General features: G+C 39.6%; 1 protein-coding gene across 3 annotated transcripts in view; it reads left to right on the top strand.

Annotated features, from left to right (window-relative positions):
- Positions 1 to 428: 428 nt before the first annotated feature.
- Positions 429 to 24,184, top strand: part of IPO8 (importin 8) — a 49,396-nt gene continuing 25,640 nt past the window's right edge. For 2 of the 3 annotated variants that reach the window (XM_030478264.1, XM_030478267.1), the window contains exons 1-11: positions 429 to 775; positions 9,082 to 9,163; positions 11,270 to 11,426; positions 13,673 to 13,831; positions 14,784 to 14,940; positions 16,002 to 16,091; positions 16,880 to 16,974; positions 17,549 to 17,633; positions 20,183 to 20,317; positions 21,340 to 21,439; positions 23,030 to 23,106. In XM_030478264.1, coding sequence (XP_030334124.1) covers positions 692 to 775; positions 9,082 to 9,163; positions 11,270 to 11,426; positions 13,673 to 13,831; positions 14,784 to 14,940; positions 16,002 to 16,091; positions 16,880 to 16,974; positions 17,549 to 17,633; positions 20,183 to 20,317; positions 21,340 to 21,439; positions 23,030 to 23,106 — 1,221 coding nt within the window. In that variant the 5' untranslated portion in view covers positions 429 to 691. The remainder of the gene's footprint in view (positions 776 to 9,081; positions 9,164 to 11,269; positions 11,427 to 13,672; positions 13,832 to 14,783; positions 14,941 to 16,001; positions 16,092 to 16,879; positions 16,975 to 17,548; positions 17,634 to 20,182; positions 20,318 to 21,339; positions 21,440 to 23,029; positions 23,107 to 24,184) is intronic. The other variant, XM_030478265.1, reaches the window with a different exon arrangement.

Below are 24,184 nucleotides of genomic sequence, written 5' to 3'. Positions count from 1 at the left end.
TGGTATGCAAGCTAGAAAGCTACTGGAAAAAAGGAGCAAAGTGTTAAGAAGGAAAACGCGGATTTTACTTTAAGTGCAGCCAAAGTATGTGCTGGCAAAGACGGATAGTGCAGAGGGTCTGGAAGCATCCTGTGGGCTGAGCAACCCAATGCCTGTGCGCCTAGCGAGCCTCAGCTAGTGCTGCCGCTCGCTGCAAGGTAGGAAAGAGGCCACTAACAGCGATGGACAGAGGCTCCTCAACAGCACTGCAGCAGCGGCACCCCTACCATGGGTAGGGGTGGGGGCTGCCCCAGCCGCCCCTTCGCTGCCATGACTGCCGGGCCTGCTCCACAGCCTGCGTTCCGTACGGCGACATGGCCGCCCCCACAGAGCTACGGCAGGGAGACCGCTCCCTAACCCCGCCTCCAGCGTGCCATCCCGGCTGACTTTTAGCCGTACAACAAGATGGCGGCCACCTCTCGCCGACCTCCACACGAAGCCAGAAGGAGGCGCTGCGGCCGTAAAGCAGTGCCCGTTTCCCGATACCCAGCTGTCGCAAACCGGTGAATGGCTCCGGAGAGGGACCGGGGGGGGTGGGGGACACGAGCCTGCGATTGTGGCACGGGGGGGCGGCGGCGCTAGCGCCGGCTCCTCTTCCTCCTCCTCCTCCTGCCCCCGGGGACGCGCTGCCTGCCGGCGGCGGAACGGCAACATGGATCCCAACAGGATCATCCAGGCTCTGAAGGGCACCATAGACCCGAAGCTGCGCATCGCCGCCGAGAACGAGCTCAATCAGGTGAGGGGGGCGGACGGCCCCGGCTACGACCCGCCGCCGGCCTGCCCCGCCCCCGCCCCGCCGCGGCATGGGGCCGCCGCACGGCACGGGGCCGCCCGGCCCCGCCGGCAGGGGCGGGGTGCGCCCCCTCCTCCTCAGCGGGGCCGCCCGCTCCGCTCCGCTCAGCGGCCCGGGGCAGTGCGGCCGGGCCGGGGGCAACACCCGCCGGAGCGGGCCCTTCCCCGCCGGCTGTCAGTGGCCGCCCCGCTGCCCCGGGCGCTCGGGCCTGGCGGCAGCGCGGGACCCCCGAGGCGGGACCCGCCGGCTCCCGGAGCCCCGGTCCGGGCCATGGGAGCCCGGCGGCTGTGCAGGCTGAGTGTCCTCGGTCCGCTGTGTCCTTAGTTTCTGCTCCTGGGAGCAGGGTGTACGGGATGGAGCGCGGCAGTGTAACCCTCGGCTGGCTTGGGCGCTGGTTGCGGTGCTCCGTGCTGGGAGGCATGGTACGGGGCGCCGTGCTCCTCGGGTCTCGGTCCTGCTCTTCCAAATGATTGGGAGCGCTGGCTCCCGGGATTTTGTCCCGTTCAGCAGCGCGCCGAGTAAAACTCTGAGAAAGGCACGTTGGGTTTGTATTGGTAGTATTTATCATAGCATCCCGCAGTTAGTACAGGCAGTAAGCACTGAATCAAAACAATGCGAACAGTCTCGATTCTCTTAACAGCCTTCCAGTACCTAAACGGGGCCTGCAAAAAGTCTTTGCAAGGGCATGTAGTGACAGGACAAGGGGGAACAGCTTTAAACTGACAGAGGGGAGATTTAGATTAGATATTAGGGAGAAACTCTTCCCTGTGAGGGTGGTGAGGCACTGGAACAGGTTGCCCAGAGAAGCTGTGGCTGCCCCATCCCTGGCAGTGTTCAAGGCCAGGCTGGATGGGGCTTGGAGCAACCTGGTCTAGTGGAAGGTGTTCCTGCCCATGGCAGGGGGTTGGTACTAGATGAGCTTCAAGGTCCCTTTCAACTCAGGCTGTTCTGTGTTTCTATGAATTTGGACATTTGAAAAAGGAGAAAGTTTCCTTGCACAGTGTTAAACCCTTTACCTCTATGCTTTAGTGGAATGGATCAATTCCATTGGAGGACTTGGATTTTTTTGACTCTGTTGGTGTCTTAGCAAAATGGTCAGTGGGAATTGGCTGTCAGGTGTTACTGCTAGTTGCTTCTCCGGCTTAATTTTCTATTTAGGCAATTTAAAACTCATTCTGAATTAGGTAGAGCTAATCCTTGCTTTAGCAGTTGGCAAATTCCTTTAGTAAATCAGTGGATTAAGTGCTGGACATTGAGAAGGCTCTTGGGGATAGTTAGATAAAAATACAAACCTTTTATTTCTTTATTTGGCATAGTTACTTCAAAAATTTCATCAGTGTCTATTTTTATCCCTACTATGAAGGACTGAGAGGGAAATTATAAATATTTGTCAGCAGTCTGTTGCACAGGAGTTGGAACTACAACAATAAACTGCTGCATGTTTGGCAGGCTGAGAACAAAGAGGCAGCTGTCTGGATTCCTGGGTCCTGCTCCTTACACTGTTGTTCTGTCGTCAATAAGAAGCTCAGGAAAACTTTTGAAAGCAAGATTGAGATCTGTTAAGTGTTTTAGGTTCAAGCGATGGATAATGCAGTTCTCATAAAAGACACAGGTTTTAGATTCCAGAGGACAAGTCGACAAGTACATTTATTGAGATCAGGCTGAGATACAGATTGTTATTTAAAATAGCTGGCACATTTTCTCTTTTCTATCTACTATAAGAAATGAGTCTTGAAACTAAGACATACCTATTATTGTGTAGGCTTTCTGTTACTAAATGAAGCATGATGTATGTGACTGATACAATGTACTGATGCAGTGCTGGGTTTGACACGACTCTTCAGACGAGGAACAAAAGTGCTCCTGAGGAATGTTGCTTAATGTGGGCCTTTGACATCTTGAAGCCTTTCAATGCTTTTGAAGCAAGACTTCAAAGCGACATGTCAGACTCTCGTGTATCTAATGATAGTGTTGACATATCACTGTGTTCCTGCAAGTACTGGAATCCAGATGCTGTTCTGGCATTTATCTCACCCTAGCAAAAGAACCAATCCACCAACCAAACAGAAAACCCTCCAACAGTAAGTGCTTGAAATGGTAATATAACACTTGGCCAAACAGAACAGGGGTCACCTTTATTCTGTGCGATGGTTAAAGTGATGCTGCTCCTGATACACACACGCTAATGGGTTTTGAGGTAAAACTTCTCTTGTGTTAGCCTGTCTGCAGTGTACATTTGCTTTCAAGTCTGAATCCAGGTAGTGACGGGAGCTTCCCAGAGAGTGTAGATCCTACTCGTCCACCCATATAGCACCTCTCTGTAGGCACCTCGTTGCCTATACCAGAACAGAGTCCTTTAGAACAATATTGTAATGATCCTGACTGTCATTTGCTTACAGCATAGAGCATGGGGAATGGTGTTAAAATGAAGGAAAGCTTCCCTACCTGTGAAAAGTCCCAGCATGTTTGAAAATGCCTCTTTCTCTTCTGTATGTTTCTCCACATGTGTAAAGATAGAGCTGAATAAATAAAGCTGTTGTCTACTTTCTAGATTATCATCTAACTGCGTTCAGAAATGGAGTCAAGATTCATTTTTTTCTTCCATTATTGTATCTATTGGAAAGATGTTTGTGAATTTTCTTCCTCCTGCAGCTAGAAGCAAACTGTGGTTTCCAGACAAAATTAATTTATGGTCCATTTGTATCCATTTGTGCCAGTCTTACTTCTTAAGCAGTATAGATTTCTTGGTACCCTTTCTGACATATTTGTCAAAGGCTGGTCCCTACTGGCCTGTTTTCCTTGCCTCAACAGGCTGTATTTCCTTTGACTTATAATAAAACTGAATTTACGAAATCTAATAATAGGAGGGCACAGCTCTTCTTTGCACTTGTTTCAATTTGAATTAATCTTTCCTGTGCAATGTGGTCATCTGTTTGCAGCATTCCAGAAAGTCTCATGTTCAATGCCACTAATACCTCATTTGATACCTTCTAAAACTACAATTACCTTACTTGTGTCCAACATCTACATATTTCTCATCATTTAATATACCGAGGCCTCTTTTTGTTGTATGGTTGTTCCTCACAAAGAAACCTCAAGCTTTTAGGAGAAGTTCCTAGTATCTTTGAGTGCATGACTCTGTTCTTTGTCTCTTTAGCCCACTCCGTTTTTTTTGGTGCAGTTCTAAAGATCACTCAGTTCTTTGTAGGATTTTTCTGATCTTTCTCCTTGGATGATGCATGCTACTTCTGAGTCGTCAACAAACTTCGCTCCTCTGTAACCTGAACACAGGTGGATGTGTGAGATTTGTCTGAAATGTGATTCTTGATAAACTAGAGCAGTAGTTTCCTGCCAGGTCAGTAATCTATCATGTAGTTGCTGTTATTTCTCTTTTAGCCTGTCGATTTTCTAAGTGTACACACCTTTCCATACTCCTCTCTTTCTTGTGCTCCCCTCACAATTTTAATGCATTCATCTTCAATGGCTCAACCTGCTATAATGCATTTCTTTGGTTTGTAACAAAGGGGGGAAATAAGATCTAGATTGCAGCTGTTTGTGTAAATATTGAGAAGGGTTTGCAGAATGTGGCTTTGACAGGAGCAGAGTAGCAATGCTGGAAGAAGAGAAAGAACTATGAGAAAATTGCCTAAAAGCAGAAGAGTCCAGAATAAAGATAAGGGCTTCCATATCTACCACATCTTTGATGAGCTGGCTGCCATAGTGGGTGAGGATCTTAAGACCACTCTGAAAGTGCCAATGAGCACCTCATTACCTAGAGGAAGGAATCTCAGGTATTTTGGTATTTGTATTGAAGACCAATTTGATGAGGAAGTTGACTTGTATGATTAGAAGTTCTGTGGAAAGTGGAGTTTGTTTGAGGCTGGATGAATTTGGCAGCAGAGCCCACAAAGGAAAGAAGCTCAGGTAGGTTCTTACATATGCTTATTTTCGCCGTGTGTGTTTTCCCCTGCCCAAACAATGCCTTTGTGTGTAGGCGGGGAAAGAAAAAAGTGTCTTTTGAAGTTGTAGTTTGTTTTAACAACTGCCTGTGTCTGACAGTGTGAAAAACGAGAGAAAATACTATTAACAACTGCAAAAATATTCCCGAGTGTGAAATACTGGTGGAATTTATAAGTAACACATTTCCAGTGCACAGCAAACAGAAAATAAAACTTACTAAACCAGGTAGTTGAGCATTCAGATCAAATGTATGTGAACGTTAAAATAATCTTTATAAACAGTTAATTGCATATGTATTCAAGGCACAAATTTCTTCTGTCTGTCTTTGCAAGCAAAGATGTAGTGCCTTGATTTTTCAGCGATTTTTACATGCCACGCATGGATTAGGAGGCACAGAGAAAGAGGTGTTTACTGTTGGTGTAGAACGATGGTCTGGGCTTCACTTGCAGAACCTGAGGGAAGGCTCCAGTTTTCCATATGCATTGTCCTAGATTGTCCTGTTGTTGTCCTGCAGGGGAAAAAGCACCTTCCAGTGCTGTTCTGCACTCAGCCACTGTGGATGTCATCAGTGCAGTGCAAAGGTTACTGACAAATAAGATTATGGAGCAGTTGCTTGCTGTGGGATTTAAATGTGACAGCAAGCAAGACAGAAATACTACTTACTGAAATGAGTTTAGTAGTATACAATACACGATAACCTGGGATCCAAATCTGAATGTTAGGTGTGAAGAGTATTTGCTTCAGTAAGATCCTTTTGGGGAAATTTGTTGCATTCTAGTCCTTTTCATTTGATGGTGTTCATCCTGCCATTTCTCTGTGGCCCATATGAGGCTTTCTTGGGTGTCACCTGTTCTATACCTAATCAAATGGAAGAGGAAATAGGCAAAAAATGATGCATTCTCTGATCTTTCAAAGACTGGAGCTGTAATACTGAGGCAGGGAAGAATATATGTTAGGCCAAAGGTATAAGGATGGAGTGCAGGAAGCTGTACAGCTGCAGTGCACAGTTCCTGAGACAGCAGACACAGATAGCACAAGATGTATGGGGACATACGCATCTCTTCTCCATTGCTGTAGATTTACCAAACTGCATCTTACCAATGCTGTGCGCCTCTCCCAGTTTAGCTGCTAGTTTGCATGTTGCTGTATCACATCCTCTTAATCCCAGTGAAAATTAAATGAATGAGTTTGAGGTTTTTTCAGTATAAATGCTCTGACATGTGATTTGGTATGTATTTTACACAGCTTTAAAATGATCATCGTTTGTAATTACTCAGTGAAAGTTTATATTTAAAAAACTTTTACTTTCTCCTTCAAAATAAACATATGCCACCATGGGTCAGCACCTTCCACAACAATGTGAATCGAAGGCAATGTAGATGTTCACAGCCTGCACAAAGCAGCGTGCTGCACAAAGCAGCGTGCTGTATTCCAGGAGTTGTGCTGAAGGTCTTTTTCAGCCATCTGGTGCCTCCCTGTGGCTCCTGGGCATGGCTCTTCAGAATCAGCAGATAGCTTTCGATTCTTTCCGTGGGACTGACAGTATCCCTGCTCTCCCTTTGTGAAAGTTCAAGTGCAGCTCTAATGATGTAAATAACTGTCTTGCTGAACTCATCCAGCACCAAGATCTCTTCCTTGTCTCTTCCCATTTACACAGCACACCCCTGACAATTGCTCTGCACCTGCTCGTGTGATATGTACAGCTTTACTTACTGATGCCCAGGAGCCTGTTAAATGGTTTCCTGTACAAGGCAGGGAAAGGATACATCCCAAGATCACAGTGTTGTGAGGCAACTAAACCAACGAGAATGTGCTGGTATAGGAAAATTGTTGCTGCATGCAGCTTTTTAAAAAGTCCTCTGTTCTAAAAATTGCAAGCACCATGTAGTTTTCCTGAGCGGGTTTGTTGTTGCACAAGTGAGCAGGATGGTGTTTGAGCTTCACAAATACAACCAAACGGGGGGCACACAGTCTCTGTTGATCTCTACAGCGTTCATGTTTCTGATAACAGTTAGAAAATGAAGCTATGTACAAATGTGAATTATGGTAATGACAATAGTATGGAGTAGGTGGATTTAATGGGAGCTTGATACTCTGTTCCTGTCGTCCCTTTAGGGGTGTTGGTATGTGAAGTGTAAAGAAACCTCATAGCAGCGTGCTGGTAGGGCTGGGGCCCCCTCTGAGACGCTGCGCGTACCTTCTGCGTAACATGTCTTTTGTCACTCCAGACGCTTGCTGAGAGGATTTGCTGCGCAGGCCAAATAACCGTATTTGTATATATCCTGGCAAAACTTCACGGGTAGCAGTTGTACGCCAGCACAAGTGGTACCAGTAAAGCTTTCTGGAGTAGCACTGACTTTAATGTGGATTCAGTAAAAGCTATTTGCACGGAGAAAGGGAAACAATTTTTACTGTTACCACTATGTCCACCCTAACTGCCATACTGGTAGGGTTACTGCAGGAAAACAACGCAGCAGAACAACCCCCCAAAAGGTTGCATTCTTAATGCGTTCATGGTAGTAAAAGCTGTGAGTAGATTGGGTCTGAGAACAACATACTGGCACTGTTTAGAATAAAAAGGATGATTAGAGCTTATGCATATTTTTGGTTTTCTGTGCTGCTGGAGTTCCTTGTGGCTTCCTTATCTCCCTGGAGTTGCGTGTTGAGTGCTAGAGAATGCTGCAGCCTACTACAACCCCCGTCAGAACCTACCAACATTGTAGAGATTTTGTCCAGTAGCAACTGAAGGACAAACTTTGCACTCCAGGACACTCAATTAAAAGGTGATCTTGGGAATTGAGTATGCTTCAACCAGTTGACGTTGGCAGCTGGTATTTCAGCATGTCTGTAGATAAATGGTGTTCCTGTACTGTCTGTTACAGCTTTTACTTTATTTGGAGCATTTCTTATGGATAATTAAAGTTTATAGAGAAGGGAATTATAGGAGAGTATGCTTTTGGTTTGCCATTACTGCTTTTATGTGAGATCTCAGATTACTCTCTAAACACCAAATGAGTCTCTGAGCACAGAGTAGGTTAGAATTATGCTATCATTATAATGAGTAAAATGAGGGCCAGAAAGTTAACTGATTTGGTAAAATTATTGAATGATAGTGTTGTGATGCAGCTGTTGCACTTAGGCATCATGAAAGCAATGTAATTTTACCTCATTATGGAAATGCTAGATCAAGGAACTGGGTACATGAAGAGCAGAACGCTCCTCTTTATTTCACAGCTTTTGAATGGGGCAAAGTTTACGGGAGGGTGTAGTATATTTGTACTTAAAGCACAGCTCTGGGAACAACCACAGAACTGCCAGGCAAAGCAGTTGGAAAGAAATACTATAAAAGGTGAAATAAAGCAAGCTTCTGCTATCTAGCCCCAAGAAACATCTCTCTCTGAGCATAAAGCACATGGATGTAAGTGATGAAAGATCTGACCTGCTAGTAACTACTGATGTTGCCAAGGCTTAGCAGTTACGGCACCATGCTGAGTCAATGATTCTTCATGTTGGAGGACCCCTGTTGAATGACAGCAGTATAATGCTATCAGATTTTCACATCTTTTCAATCTGGCGTGCCTTGCTCAGAAGTTCAGTGAGCATTATTTTCTCTTTGAAATTCTTCAGCTGCATGGCTGATGGAGCGTTTGAAAAGTTCCCAGGAAGGCTGTGGGGTTTGAAATGTTATCTGTGTACACTTGATTTTAATTAAAAATGGTTATTCCACTGTGTTTCCCCAGTTTTTGCTTTTCTGTTAAGATCTAGTTCATTAGAAGATAGGTGTATAATATCTGGCTAACGCAGATGCTGTTTACAGCTGAAAATAATTTTAAATGGTTTTCTTAATCTCTTCAAAATTCAGTACTGCTATTACACCGCAATTTGTTTTGCAAATAAATGGTATGTATTGATGAAGCATGTCAATATCCATTTGACTTATGAGGCCAAGTTAAATAATTCAAAGAGAGATCTGTAGTGCTTCTCATTATTCATTTTCAGAATTATTTAAATATTCAGTATCACTATTTAAATATTAATTACTACTAATCTCTAATGGAGAGCCTTGTCACATTACTTATTCCACCCATGGGCCATTATATGCTCAGCTTTTACAAGTAATTATTTGGATTGCTGCAGATCTGGGTAAATCCAAGTGCTGAAAACCTTTCGTACTTCATGAGGAGAGTCAAAGAAAACTGAAAAATCCTTTGTATTTGTTATTCAGCTTTTGGTAATACAGTCTTCTTTAAAGATAGTGATTTGCTAACTGTGTTTTGTATGTATTTCAGTCCTACAAGATCATCAATTTTGCTCCAAGTCTACTGCAAATTATAGTATCAGATCAGGTCGAATTTCCAGTGCGTCAAGCAGGTGAGGTGAATTCCTTGTTTCCTTTTCTTTCAGTAGAAAGTCAGTCTGTATGTTATTTCAACGGAGTATCAAGCTCTGTTGCAATGCAAGTAAGTTCACGTTTGTTCTGAACGTGGAAATGAAAAGGATCTAACATGAGGATCGGATAAAACTAGGGGTATAAGGTAGAGCCCTGGTTTGGCATCCCTGTGTTTGTAGTGATCCCTACTGGATTGCTGTGATACTGATATGAGAATGGTTTCTGTTCAAAGCTGAGTACTCAGGGAGCCTTAGGCCTTCTTTTTCCTGGTGGTGTAGAAGTAGTGATACCAAGACAAGTGGGAATTTAAAAATAATAGTGAATCTCACTTTTATACACATTTCTCTATTTGAATCTCTTTTCCTGGAAAAAAGAAAGCTTCTAAAAAATAAGGAAAACCCCACCTCACAGTTCCTTAGGTCAAGGATAGCCATGTATGCTTAGTCAGTATCTATGGTATCTGCTCACAAAAGTAGATTTGAAGGAAGGTCACATCACTGCTGAACTATAAATTTACAGTCTGAGCATGTCTAGGAAGATTGCTCAGCTGTGTTTGTCAGTTCAGGTGTGGTGATGCAGTTAACTTCAGGGTATACATCTGTGCAAGATCAGATTCTAAATTTTTGTAATCTATTTTAACTACTCCTATACAATATTTTTGACAGATACAGAAAATATTCAGCTTTTCCAAGAAATTGATGAGCACTGTTTCGCTCACAGCTCTATTTTTATCCTATGGAACAGCATTTCCCATAGAAGCACTGTTGGTTTTTTTGTACAGATCCTATTAATCCCCCGAGTGCGTTGGGCCATGCTGACATATGCTGTTTGTCATGCTGGCATTTATTTTTTCAAAGATAATCCAACTTTGAATGGCATTGTTAAACCGTTCTCTAGTAAAGTTTCATGCTTAATCTAGACTCCATAAAGTAATTTTTGTAAATTAAGCTTTCATTTCAGTATCATTCAGGAAAAACCACCACGTATGTAGAACATAATTTCCAAAATTTTTGTTTATTTTTTATTTTTTACAGAGTAGGGGTATAAAATAGAAAAACATGTTTAAAGTACATTTGTAAGTTAACAGATGTCCCTGGGAATTTTTTAAAAGCCAAGAATTTGTATAACAACAAGATCTATGGATAAAGTAAATTAAAGTCTTGGGCTGGTCTTTCTGGACCTGTTTCTTGTTTGAGAATTCTGGCACATCGTAGACAAAGAACTGCTTTTCCTCTTGCTCCTATAAAATATTTTATGAACTACATGTTTTCATGCTTAGTAATTTGTTATCACCAAGAAAAATGATTGTACCCAAGGATATCTTATTTAAACTTTAAAACCCTAGCTAGTAATCGACCGAACTAGTGCAGGGATAAGAGTTTATTAAGAACATTCCTTTAATGTCTTACACCATATTTACTACGTTTTCATAAAGAATGCCTACAGGCATTTTAGTACTGAAGCATAAATGCTGCTTTATTTTCAGTTGAAGATTAACTTTATTTTTCATGGTTGTTCATGTGAGACAGAAGGGAACAATTCTAAGGGATTATGGGAAATCCTAGTAGTGAGATAAAGCTTAGGGAATTCACAACAAACATTTCGGTCTGAATAGAAGGTAGGCCACATGCCAGTTTCATACTGGACATTTCCCCAAGCAGAGTGTCCCATCTGCATGCACAATGGTTTGTTTACATGAGCTTTCTAAACTTCACTTACTGAGCTTGAGCTAGGGATGACTAAAAATGCAGATAAGTAGATTTTTGTTTACTTGTTTAGAACGATGGAATATTATGTCCATATAGAAGATTGCTGTAATAAAAAATGTACCCTGATAGAAGCTGGCTGAATACTGTCCTGTTTTGTTTAGGACCCAGTACTTGAGCCTGATCTTGTGTGGAATCATAAAGAAAACAGTTTTGAGACTCAGCTGTGCTTAGTGCCTATAATTGTTAAGAACTCATGCAGTGATTTTCAGTCGACTTTTCAACTCTTTGTTTTACTTACAACTTGTAGTAAAGTTGAGCACAGAGTAACATGGAGGTGTGTTACAATTAAATTTTTATTTCCCCAATGTTTATACTTAGCTGCCATTTACCTGAAGAACATGGTGACGCAGTACTGGCCGGACCGTGAACCACCTCCTGGAGAAGCAGTATTTCCATTCAACATTCATGAAAATGATCGTCAGCAGATTCGTGATAACATTGTAGAAGGAATAATTCGCTCTCCTGACTTAGTGAGGTACCTTACGTTGTGTAGAGGTATTTCTGTAGCTCAAGTTTTCAGATCTACCAGTCCAGATGTAATTGATGTAAGAATCTCAATTTCTTGGGAGATGAATTGTTTTCAAAAAGTACTTGTTTTGAAAATGTAATAATAAATTTTAACATATTTATATGCACTTGTTTTTCAGAAATGTAGTAACCTGGCTAAGAGCCCGGTGATGTCATTTATCCTCTTATGGTGGTGTTTGAAGTGGCATACAACACTGCTGTAGTGACAGCCCATCTATTTGGCTGATGAGGGCAAAGAGGGCTATCTGCAATACCGAATCAACCACTTAGGGAAATACCACCCAAGATCTGCTTGGTTTTTGTTAGCAGCCCTTTTCTCAGTTACTTTTGCTATTTTTATATGTAGTCTCAGTATTTAAATGTGAATTAGCATTCTTGGTTTTAAGATATTCAAAGAACAAAGAAATGCTGTTCTCTTTTTGCTGGAAGAATAGTTAAGATGCACAGACGTGCTACAACCTATACTTGTTCACTCTTAATTAAAGTGAGGCTGATAAATTGGGATTAGGCTATACCGTATAGATGTTCATCATCAAAAAACAGAAGAAAATCTTCCTCTTCTTTCCTCCTCCTCTCCACCAGCTAGGTGCCCAAAGATGTCCTTTTTTTGTCAGTAGTCATATCCAGAGGAGGTGATTTACTACAGATTGAAATTGGGATTAGAGAAAACACTTTTAAAAAATAATGAAGCACTAGAATGCTATGGCATTGCTGTAACTGGAGGTCTTTATGAATAAATCAGACAAACACCTGCCAGGAATGCTTAGGGCATAAATGGTCCTGTACTGAGACAAGAAAATGAACTAAATCATCATTTCCAGTTAATCTTTTCCAACGCGCTCTGATGCAGATGGTTAGTATCTTCACTGACAGAGATAGGTGCTCCTTGCCAAGGTTGTGCTACGAGATAAGGAAGCTTTGTGTTGTTTTGTGATAAGGTAATAAGGGTATGTAGTTTCTCCTGCCATCGTGTCATAAATACTAAGGCTAGGTTCATACAAAAGAACACAAAATAATGGAAGTTTGAAAAGTTTTTTGCAAACTAGTTCAGCCATTGTTTCATAACCTGATATTCAAAATGCCCTGATGTTACAATGACAATCTACGTCTAAAAGGATTGTTGAAAACACTGGGGCAATCACCTGGAATCAAGTACAGGGTTTCTAAATACTGGCTAAATTTGTAGATTTGTCAGAGATTCAAAAAGTCAAAGAAACTTTACTGGAACTGGTCTGATATTCTAATCCTGTTATTTTTCACTGTTTGCTTGTGAGAATAAAGGGGGGAGGAACAAATTGGCAACAAGCACAAATTCCAAAGACTTGAGGGGGAAGGTAAGTTAGTACAAAGCTAAAAAGATCAGTAGGTGGAGGGCCCCTTATTGAACTACTTTTTAATAGTGGCTCCTTATGTAATGAACTGCAAGAGGATACCCAAGGAAAACTAAATACAGAAGAACCAATATTTTCTGCAGACTTTTTTTTTTTTTTGCTGAATTCCTTAGCAGAACTAAGAGTATTTATTTACAGCTTCTAGTTCAGTGCTGCTCAGCTTTTTGAATCACACCTCACTTTAGTCAATTAACAATCCTATCTCGCCTCACCATTGTGAGTGGCAACTCAAAGTGCATGGAGGGAGAGGAATGGTAAAATGTTTTTACCTAATTGGCTCTGGCATATGCTTTGGAAGTTGAGAAAGTGTTGCTTCTAGTAGATCCCAGGAAGACTGTAGTTTCGTGATGAACCTCTGGTTTAGGTCATACACAGTCCAATATTGTTTAATAGAAATGTACAAATTTGTGGTTTCGTGGTTGCTTTCAGCCTCTTAAGCATGTAGAAGTGTACACATTCATTTTCAAAGTACAAAGCTAGCTGGTTTCATGAGCAATTAATTGTTTTCAAATACTGCCTGACGAGTGTGGAGAAGGGAGGAGGAAGGGAGAAAAGTAGCTAAAATGTTCTAAAATTAGTTTCTTCCCTGAAGTTAAATCCCCTGGGATTTTTTTTTTTCCCCTTGCTTTTCATCTGCCACTTCCCAGAACTCTTTCAGTGTTGTTAAAATACGTATGATGCTTATGATGTAATACGTATATTGTGGCAAATAAACCAAGATTCAGGATCTGTCCTGTAATTTTAAACACTATGCCATGATCTTATGTACTTATAATGTATTTCTTATTCCCTCCTGCCATAGAGCCCAGCTGACAATGTGCCTCCGTGCTATCATTAAACATGACTTTCCTGGCCATTGGACAGCCGTGGTAGACAAGATAGGCTACTACTTGCAGTCTCAAAACAGTGGAAGTTGGCTTGGGAGCCTCCTGTGCCTGTATCAGCTGGTGAAGACTTATGAGTAAGTTGATGTCCATGAGTAGATGAGGAAGCAGTACTTTCAGTCTCAGCTGATTGGTGAGAATGACATTCTTAAGATTGCTGGCAGTTCTACAAGGAATTCAGATAGAAACCCGGAATTAATAATTGTCCTATGCTTTCTTTCTGGCAAATAAATTAAAACTGTTTGTCATCTTTATATCACCAGTGAATTGAAAGCAGAGATACCAGCAGTAATCTGTATGAGTTTACTGACTTTTGTCTTGAGATTTTTTACTTTTGATCTGGTTTAACCCATCTGTGAAAAATTTCTTAACTTCTTTTGTTTGAAGATTCCCCAAATGTTAGATATATGAATGCAAATTATTTTCTACTTTTATGTCATGTATACAGTGCTGTCATAGTCATATACTCCTATTGCATATTGTTACCTATACCACCCTCCTGATAGTGTAAATCCACAAAGCATAGATTAGGAGAAATGTAGTGAGCTCTGTCACTCATTTAAAAGAAAAAAATAAATCCATTGTTAGAAATATATGTATAAACTGCACAAAAGAAATGTAAATGGAGAGAGAATCTTTTGCAGACAAAGGCATTGTCTTTCCCTTTCAATGGCTGTTTATTCCTATTTGTTCAGCACCCAACTTGGGTTTGGCATTGGTACAAATGTCATAGACATTCAAGTCCCTGCTCCTGTGAGCTGACAATTCAGTAGTAAAGAACGTTAGTTCTCCCTTCCTATGGCTGCGTTCTATATAAGGTAACATTTGTTGGTTTTCATTTCTCTATTTATAGCTTAGTGAATTTGCACAAATGGTTGAGATGGGGGTTAGAGGAGGGGAGAGTGAGTGCTGGATATTAATTATTTATTTTGGGGGTTTTGGGGTACAGAAGTTGAATTGGTGGTGGGGAATAGGCATTAGAATCTCCAGTGTGTAGCTCCTGGACCAACATTTTTATTTCCTTTGCAGATACAAAAAAGCAGAGGAGCGAGATCCTCTCATAGCAGCAATGCAAATATTTTTGCCTCGGATTCAGCAGCAGATGATCCAGCTTCTGCCTGATAACTCCCATTACTCTGTACTGCTTCAGAAACAAATCTTAAAAATCTTCTATGCTCTTGTTCAGGTTGGCATCTGTGTAGAGGAAAACCAAAACTTTTACTTTGCTGGGCAGAGTGACCCCTTTCAGTACACTCCTGGGTGTGATGGAGTAAGAATATCAATTTCAACGGGAAAAGTCATGTACAATGAACAGCTTTTATAAAAATATGTTCTTTATAGGTTTTTTCTACTTAAAAACAGGTCACATGATCCCCCAGATTAAATTTTGAATGAACCTAGATACTTTTGCACATCCTATCTGTAAGCTTACTGGAGAAATGTTCCTGTTTCTATGAAGTCACACATAACCTGTTATAAACTGTATGGGTATCTAGACTGTGCTAGTTGGGATCTGAAAGTGTCAGTAATGGGTATTGTAGTATAATTGTCAAATAGTGCGCTTCAGTAGGTGGCATTTCTCATTATCTTCTGAAGATCTGGCAGAAATTATTTATTGAGGCACATGCATTTTGCATAGATGAGTTTGGCTTTTACAGGGATGTGTTTGTTGAGGAAGCACTTCTAGAGAATGAGAAACAAAACAAGATTTTACATAAGAGGCAGCAGGAGAATTCTTACTAGGGGTTAAAAAGCTAACATAGTTTGTTTTTAGATGGGGGGGAGGGTTAAAAATATCCCAAGATCCTATTTTACTTTTCAATAGCTTGCCTGAATACTGTCACTTTGCTTTGGATTTTGTGGAGAAGTAAGATTTACTAGGTAGTAGCTTGGTAGGAATTAGGAATATATTTTACTTACTTAAATACTATTGGTTTACCCAAACCCTGCAATACTGACACTGCTGCGCTCCCTAAAAGTTAGCTGGGCTATTGTGAAGAAGAGGAAGAAACAAAGAGAGTCAGTAAGTTCTCAGACCAAGGAACTTTCCTCAAATAGTGTCTGCTCAGAAATTCCTCTGTAAATTGTACCAAGAAGGATGCAATTAGAGTAGTATTAATATCTAACCTAATTAGTTTTAATTTTGCTTAAAGCCTCATCTTCCTCAGATTGTAACTACTGTAGAAATATCTACCTTTTTCAGATAAAATCAGTATATCATGGCTGTGGTTTTTATTCTTATTTCAGTATGCATTGCCACTCCAGTTGGTGAATAACCAGACTATGACTCAGTGGATGGAGATCTTCCGTACTATCATTGATAGAAATGTACCTCCGGTAAGTTTTAGTTTTGTAAGGACCTCTGATAGTTGTACATTGGCATTTGAGGAACAGTCAGTGTGAAGAATTTCTAAGTGTTCTTTTTTTAAAAGGTCATCTGTTTAAGAATCTTATCCTTGGAATAAATGGTCTTTCTGACAGAAACACAGGAAGATCATGTAAGCTGTCAGAATTTCGTTCTCTGAGGTAGTGGCACCATGTAAACCCCAATCTGGGGTATTTGCAAATTTCCAAATATTTTAGCGAGTTTCTCTCAAACAAGAAGCAAAAGCGCATCATAAACCCATCATTTCTCTCTGTTCCTCTTTTTCTTTCACCTATCCTTCACATTTCTTGAAGAGCAAAAACAGTAATTAAATTCTTGTTTGTGTATGTACAACATCAACTGGCATTTCCTCAATTTTTTATACATTTATTTCACAACCATAACATTCGTTTAATAACTTTTGCATTAGTATATGGTTAGGGTGTATATATTTGGAGGAGTTAGTATCATGCATAACGTTTAAGCTGGAATGCAGCCACTGTGTGGTAATCAAGTATATCTAAGAGTTTCTGGTTGTAAACATGAAAATTAAAGTACAGGCATTGTGCAGGTATTGCACATATCCAGTTACATTGACTAATAAAGATATTTGAAAGTTTCTGAATGTTGTATAGCTGTTAACCAAAGTTTTTGGTTGGTGCTGTGCATTTGTATTAGTTTACTCAACAAGGAGCATTTAAAGCATCATTTATCTCAACAATACACACAGCTAATTTAAAATCAATTTATTTATTTATAGGAGACTTTGCAAATTGATGAAGATGATAGGCCGGAGCTGGTGTGGTGGAAATGCAAGAAGTGGGCATTGCATATTGTAGCTCGTCTTTTTGAAAGGTAACAAACTAACAAACTGATTAGAAACTAAATTTGGGTTACAAATATGTAATATTACTTGAGGTGCAATTAAACAGGACAGTTTAGTTGATTTAACAGCTCATGGTCATGGAGGAGGTATTCCTGCTGCTATCCTCTGCCTTGCACTGGTGCAGCCACTAGTCTGACCTCTTACTGAAATGATTTGACTCTTAAGATGGCAAGAAGCTAGCCCCATGGAAGAAGAACATTTTTTAAAATTTACAGATTTTTTTACTACAGCCAGCTACAAGTGCTTATATTCTCAAATATAAAGGCAGGGGAAGATTTGAAAAGGAATCCATAAACATGGAAGCTACAGAGCTTGTGACAAAAAGGTGGATATATTTACTTGACTACAGTATTGTACATTATGATAATCTAAGAAAGGGGAAGTGGGGCATTATATGGGAAATAATGGCTTAGAAGGAACCTGTATGAGAGGATTCCTTTGGGAATGGAAGACTATTCAGGGTCCCTTTTTTTTGGAAAGTACTGTGTTTTCCTGGAACAATAGAATTCTCAAAATGTAAATATCTGCCTCCTCTTTTTAAAGGTATGGAAGTCCTGGGAATGTGACTAAAGAATACTTCGAATTCTCAGAGTTTTTTTTAAAAACCTACGCTGTGGGCATACAACAGGTAAGTACAGTTCATTTGTTTCTGAATTAAATCATTTTGGCTGAAGAATTGTATTGCTTTTCAACAGTGTGCTCGTATTGAGTTTCATTCATGAAACAAAAATGAACAGAGTCAGGCAGGTCTTCCTTTTAGTTATTGAGAGGTTCTTTAGAACTCAGTGCCGTACAGCTGAAGTACATAACACAAGTTTTCAGCAATTCAAACAACCCTGCAGGAAAATTCTCAGAAAAGGTGAGTGCTCGTGAAATGGTATTATCATGTGTGAACATTCTAGATACAGCTGAGAGACAAAACTATTGATGCAGAGCCCTCACCTCACCTTCTATACACCATAGAAGGGTGTATTTTCAGGTCAGCCTTTAGTAAGTGCTTTTGCTGCAAACAACTTAGGCACAGTAATCCGATGATACTGTTTTCTTTCAGTAAGATAAAGCAGATTAGGAGGTGTCTGGAAAACAGCAATGAAAGTGATTTTATACTTGGGAAACATATTTTATAAAGATACAGCATAAGTTCACAGTTTGCAAGGAATTTTTTGTTGGGGAATGCTAATTATTTGTGATTAACATGGTGTCGTGGAGACAGTTCAGTTCTGATAAAGCTGCATAGAATAGAGGCAATTCATGTCAGAAATTTCTGTGGTTTCCTGCCAGCTCAGCTGCCTACTCCTCTGAACGTGGGCTTCCAGCATCTCCCTGGTTTGGTGGAATGGCTGTAGTAATTCGGTGCCTGAAAGCCCTGGCAGTGCTGGCTCCCAAACTTGGATGTTTTTGGCACAGCTCCTCCTGTTTCTTATGCGCCTACCATATACTGTATGACTAGAAGCAGTAGTTCTCAGGCTTTTGGCTCAGGTAAAGCTCTTGAGTGTTCAGGCTTTTGGGTTACATATTCCAAAAAGGCTCCTAAGAAGCCAGGAGACTGCAGTACACTCTCCTGGTGATCTGGGCTCTTGATTCCCTTTGACCTGTAAATCTTGAAAAACACCTGGGAACAATATTTTTCAAGTGACAAGTGTTTGGATAATCTATATTTCCAGAATATGTGGCTGCTCAGCATGCTGCCAGATGAAGAATCCCTGTCATGGCATCTTTAGGCTTCTTATGGTTTAAATTCGATCCAGGGTGCCAGGCTGTTGTTATAACTTCAACTCAAATTTAAACTAGATTTCAAAATACCACGATTGTCTGCAAAACAAAATTACTTTTCTCCATCCAGTTTGATGATAGAATAGTTTATCCACCAGCATATTAATTCTGTGTAAATAAGTAAATGTTAAGAACCAGGGAGAGAAATGGTTGTGGTAAGGCTGTAAACATTAAATTTAAAGGGACGCAGTCTAACATCTGTTCTAAACTCCTTGCAATGTTTAACTTTTAAGTGGAAAAATAAAATCCTATGAGCAGTTGTCATTTGAAATACTTAAAGTTCATCTGTTAAAGAGATTAGGCTATGTAGCAGAGGGAGCAGTTTGGCTTTCAAGATAAATGGACCGGACCAGACCCTCTGCACGTTTCTTCCATTTCTGGCTCTTAAATGCTGATTTGTCATGTTTTCTTGCAGAGTTAGTAAGAGTTCTATTGTGAATATTACATTACTAAGCCTTCATTACTTACTTATCAGTTGTAAAGTGCTGACATCGTGCTAGAGTCTATATGAGATATAGACAATTCTTGCCTAAGGAGCGTATCGTATAAAAGACTTAAGATCAGACTTGGTACTCATAATGAGGGAGTTATATTCAAAATAAGATCTATTATAATGTTGTGAAGAATTATGAAGCAGAGTTGTCTTTCTGAAAATACATGACTCAATATTTTGTTATGCATTGCCCTTGATTTTTATTCTTATTTGTGTACATGACAGTTCTTTACACTTATTAACACTTAATGGTTCATCTGCCGTTAGTGCAGGTAAGTGGCTTGTTCTGTAGGTTTTTCTTAGTAGAGCAAGCTTTTATATTGAAGGTGCTTTTTGTGATAGAATTCGTGATAACATGCTAGGTGATACTGTCTGATGGTTACAAAAGGGAGTTGAAGTTGAGGGTTTTGCATCTCTTCCGATTCACAGATTTAGCCACTAACCTATTTTTCTAGTTAGTATTTCTATTCTTATCTCTGTTCTTCCAAAGTAATTTGTCTTCTTTAGGGGTCTGTCCTTAAAAAATGAACACAGACACGACTAACAGATATAGCAGCCAACCAGTCTGAAAATCTCTGTGCCTCTTCCTAACCTATTCCAAATTTTGCTGAAGCCTGCGTAAACTGAGAGCCTATGAATATTGAAGTATATCTTTGGTTTACTATCACAAGTGATCACATGGTGGGGTTAGTAGTAAAGGTAGACATGTACATAAATGCTTGCAGGATTATATCCTTAATATTTAAATGTTTTCTGATTTTCGGATCAAAGGCATTACCGTGATTACTAGCACTAGAACTTCTGCTGTAAACTAATTAATCTGTCCATGTGCATTTACTGAAGAGCTTCACTGCACGTCTGTGCGTGAGAGAGAATCTTCATTTAAAAATATCAATTTGTCATTTCTTTAGGTTCTCTTAAGAATCTTAGACCAATACAGGCAAAAAGACTACGTTGCGCCACGTGTTCTTCAGCAAACATTAAATTATCTGAACCAAGGGGTTATTCACTCTGTAACGTGGAAGCAAATGAAGCCACACATACAGGTCAGTGTATAAAACCCAGTCGTAAACACTGCATGTCATCAGAGAGATTAAACAACAGAACAACAACAGCAGTTTTGCAGTTTTAGAGAAGGTTTCATGCAGCAATTGATCTGGGCAAAAAATAGCATTTCTGCATGAATGGGGTTGTTTTTTTCAGTATTATGACTACCTTTTATTGCAGATATTGTTAACTCAGCTAAAGATTCTGTTCCATATTTGTATTTTTGAAGTTTGCCAGACAGTCATAACGTTCTTTTATTAGTTACTAATGTTTTGAATTGTCTATGAATTTGGAAAGTCATCATTGATTAGATATAAGGAAGAAATTCTTCACTATGAGGGTGGTGAGACACAGTGGAACAGGTTGCTCAGAGAAGCTGTGGCTGCCCTGTCCCTGGAAATATTCAAGGTCAGGTTGGACTGGGCTTTGAGCAACCAGATCTAGTGGGAGGTGTCCTTGGCCATGACAGGGCAGCTGGAACTGCATGTTCCTTCCAACCCAAACCACTCTGTGATTCTGTGATTGTAGTGAACAGATAGATAGTGAGCAAAGAGAATATGAATTGTGAGAAACTGAACTCGTTTTATAAGTGAACTAAGAACAAGTGAAAAGTTATCTTTATGCTTTTATTTTTTTCAAATCATAAGCTCCTCTCTTGTGGTTAGTTAATCCAATGACTCTTACAAAGAAGGACTTTGAAATCCATTCTCATGGATTGCATTGGTGAGATCCTTCTGCAGAATGCAGTGTTTTGCTGTTTATAGGCTGTGTCCTGAAGCACATTTTGTGTGTGGTACTGTATCTTTATAAGAGTAGATTATATAATTACTGCTGTCTGGGACTGTTGCAAAAGAAAAGTATATTGTAAGCTTATTTCTGTTGGCCAAAATTAAAGAACACTGGTTAAAAGAATTTCACTCTTCAGAAAAGTAGGTCTAATAAATTAGTGCATAGTGGAGGAAACGTGTACTGGAATTTGATTTTGTGTGTACTTATGTGTATTTGACTTCTCTAATATTAGAGTATAACAGAAGAAGTGATATTCTCTCTAATGTGCTACAAAGATGAAGATGAAGAGCTCTGGCAAGAGGATCCATATGAATATATCCGCATGAAATTCGGTAAATGTTTGTGTTTATTTTTTTGCTTTCATCATAACTGTGCACTATAGTCCCAATTAACAGCATGGCCACTGTAATGTCTCTGCCTTCACCAGTGTCCTGAACTGGAAGAAGAAAATTTAGTTTCTTAAATCGCAGTTAATCTGAGTTAAAAGAAGGCAGCAGATAAGTGAGTTTTGGCCATTTGGCTGGTAGCTTTAAATGATTCTCTTAACATTTTTTACTACTTCACATGTGCTCAATGCAGCCCAAATAGACTAGCTTGCCCACTTTTTAATGCCAGTTTCAGAATCTCTTGCAGCTCTCACTTTGACCAGAAGAGGCCCAACTTGCTCTTCGCTACTGAAAATCGTTAACGTCTTCAGCTTTTTTCCCGATTATTACTGCTAAATTGTAAGATAATGACATATATGTATTCTTTCAAAAGACACAGTGCAAAATCATGCACAATAGGGCCGTATTATGAATAATTACTTTTATTAAAAGAGTCATGTCATTGGAAAAGAGAAAGGTATGTCAAAAATACAACATGTATTTTTTCCAGCATATGTGGCTGGAAAAATTCCTTAAGCCAGGCACCACAGAGATATGTAGCATTTGGGAATTTTTAATTAATTGATTTGGGATTAATATATGTGAAAACAGAATGCAAATGTTCATAGAATGGTTAAAACCTTGGAGAGTTGTTATGCAAATAATTAATCACAAGATAGCGTTGATCACTGACGTACAAATACATTGCTCATTTTTAGTATGTGAATTCAGTTCATGCTGTATAAGCAGTGAATTCTATTTTTATGTGTAGTGAGACAGTTAAATGTCATGAAAGGTAAAAAAAGGAAACAAGCACGAAATTACATTGATTTGAAGTTTAGAGATGCATGTTTGGGTTTCGAACAGAATTCCAGTAGTTTGATAGTATTTCTTAATCATGTTTTATCTTCAGGTTCTCAGGAAAAGTTAGTGTGTAATTTTAACCTCCTTTTACGATTACATTTTTTTAGATCTTTTGTGTAGGGACGTTTGGATTAGAACATGTTTGGCAACACAGATTTTTTTTTTTTTCCAAGATACAAATGATATTTTCGATATGATTAAAGGAGGTTTACTTGTAATGAATGAAGCTAAAAAGCTTCAACTTTCAGCAGATTTAGAACTACCCCATATCCAAGTAGTTTTTAGAAACAAAAAGTTTCCCATGTGGTTTTAATAAAATCAAGCCAGAAAAGTGTACATATGGTATACAGATGGTACTGAACTGTATTGTTGGTTTTCCTGTAGTAGTTTTAATTAAAAAAAGAGAAAAAGCCAGTATTTTTCATCCCCGAAATACATTGTCTCAAAGAATTAATGAATAACTAATGCATCCCTAATGAAGGGAATGACGAGTTGTCAGTAGATCAGGAAGGCAAGAGGTAAATGCTTTCATAAGCTGTGTGGCTTCGATCTGACTCACTGCGAAGACAACTCTTGTCAATAGTTTTGAGGTTACATATTCACCCTGATTTTGTCATATCCCACAGACAAGATGGATTATAAAAGTTTTATTATTATGTCATTCAGAAATTGATTTTTTTTTTTATTTGTTAGATGTATTTGAGGATTATGCATCCACTACAACAGCAGCACAGAATCTCCTTTATACTGCTGCGAAGAAGAGAAAAGAGGTATGGAACTAGTGCTTCTTAATTATTTGAAGTTTCCTTAATAATGTAATCTTCCCTTAAATTTGAAGATGCTCCAGGAAGCTAGTCTTGAAAAATCTTCTTGCTAATACATAGTCAAATGCTTTCCTGGCTGAGTGGTATCAATATTGGGCGAATTAAAATATGTGTGTATTTATAAATAAATAAGTGGATTCCTCTTGCAGCCAGATATGAACTGAGTTGGAATAGATCTACTGGTATTTTCCCAAATTTACAAACAGCCTCTGTCAGGGATGTTCTGAGCTTCCCAAACTGTAGCTGGGGGAAAGTGAACTTGATCCTTATTAGTTTTCACTGATGCTATTTTAAATCCTGTTGACAACAATGAAATTAGCAAGAATGAAAGCAATTTCATAGTTACTCTATAAGTGAGGATATAACTTTTCTGTAGATCTTTCTATACTTACAGTAACCTGTGCAAAAGATTGCCAAGTCCTGGAAAGCATATGCCAGTTTGCTAAAACTGCAAACTTTTCTCTGGGTACCATTTTAACATCCAGTAAACATGGAGCTCTTTTTCCAGGTAGATTTTTAGAGAAGAGCATAGTCTTTATGTCAGATGGAATAGCCTATGATCTTTCTTCTTCTTTATTGTCAAAACAGTCCTTGCCCACTGACCTCATTTTCGTAATTGGTACTGAGACTGTCAAAATGTCATAGTATCTGAAAGGCACATAATGGGTGTGGAAATGACATTAAACAATTAGTTTTGCCAAGAAGCCTTTCAAAGTCTAGTCAACTTCAGAAATTACTGCCAAAATCAATAGATTAAAATAAGTTTATGAGATTTTAGTCCAAGCTTTTCTTGAATATGTATACGTTCATACATATACGTACACACACGTGTGTGTGTATATATATGTGTGAGACAGTAAAATGGGTGCGATACTGTTTGACCCTCTTGCCTTTTCATCACCTTTTTTGATTTACCTCAAGACAACAACAAAAATACCTATTTATTGTTACTAATGTGAAATTTCAAGGAGATTAATTCTGACAAGTTGGCCTGAAAAGTTAGAACAGGAAACTTCTAAATTTT

Source organism: Strigops habroptila, chromosome 3, assembly GCF_004027225.2.
Source record: "Strigops habroptila isolate Jane chromosome 3, bStrHab1.2.pri, whole genome shotgun sequence".
Classification (NCBI taxonomy): domain Eukaryota; kingdom Metazoa; phylum Chordata; class Aves; order Psittaciformes; family Psittacidae; genus Strigops; species Strigops habroptila.
Note: the sequence above shows the minus strand (reverse complement) of the source record. Positions and strands in the feature narration are given on the sequence as shown.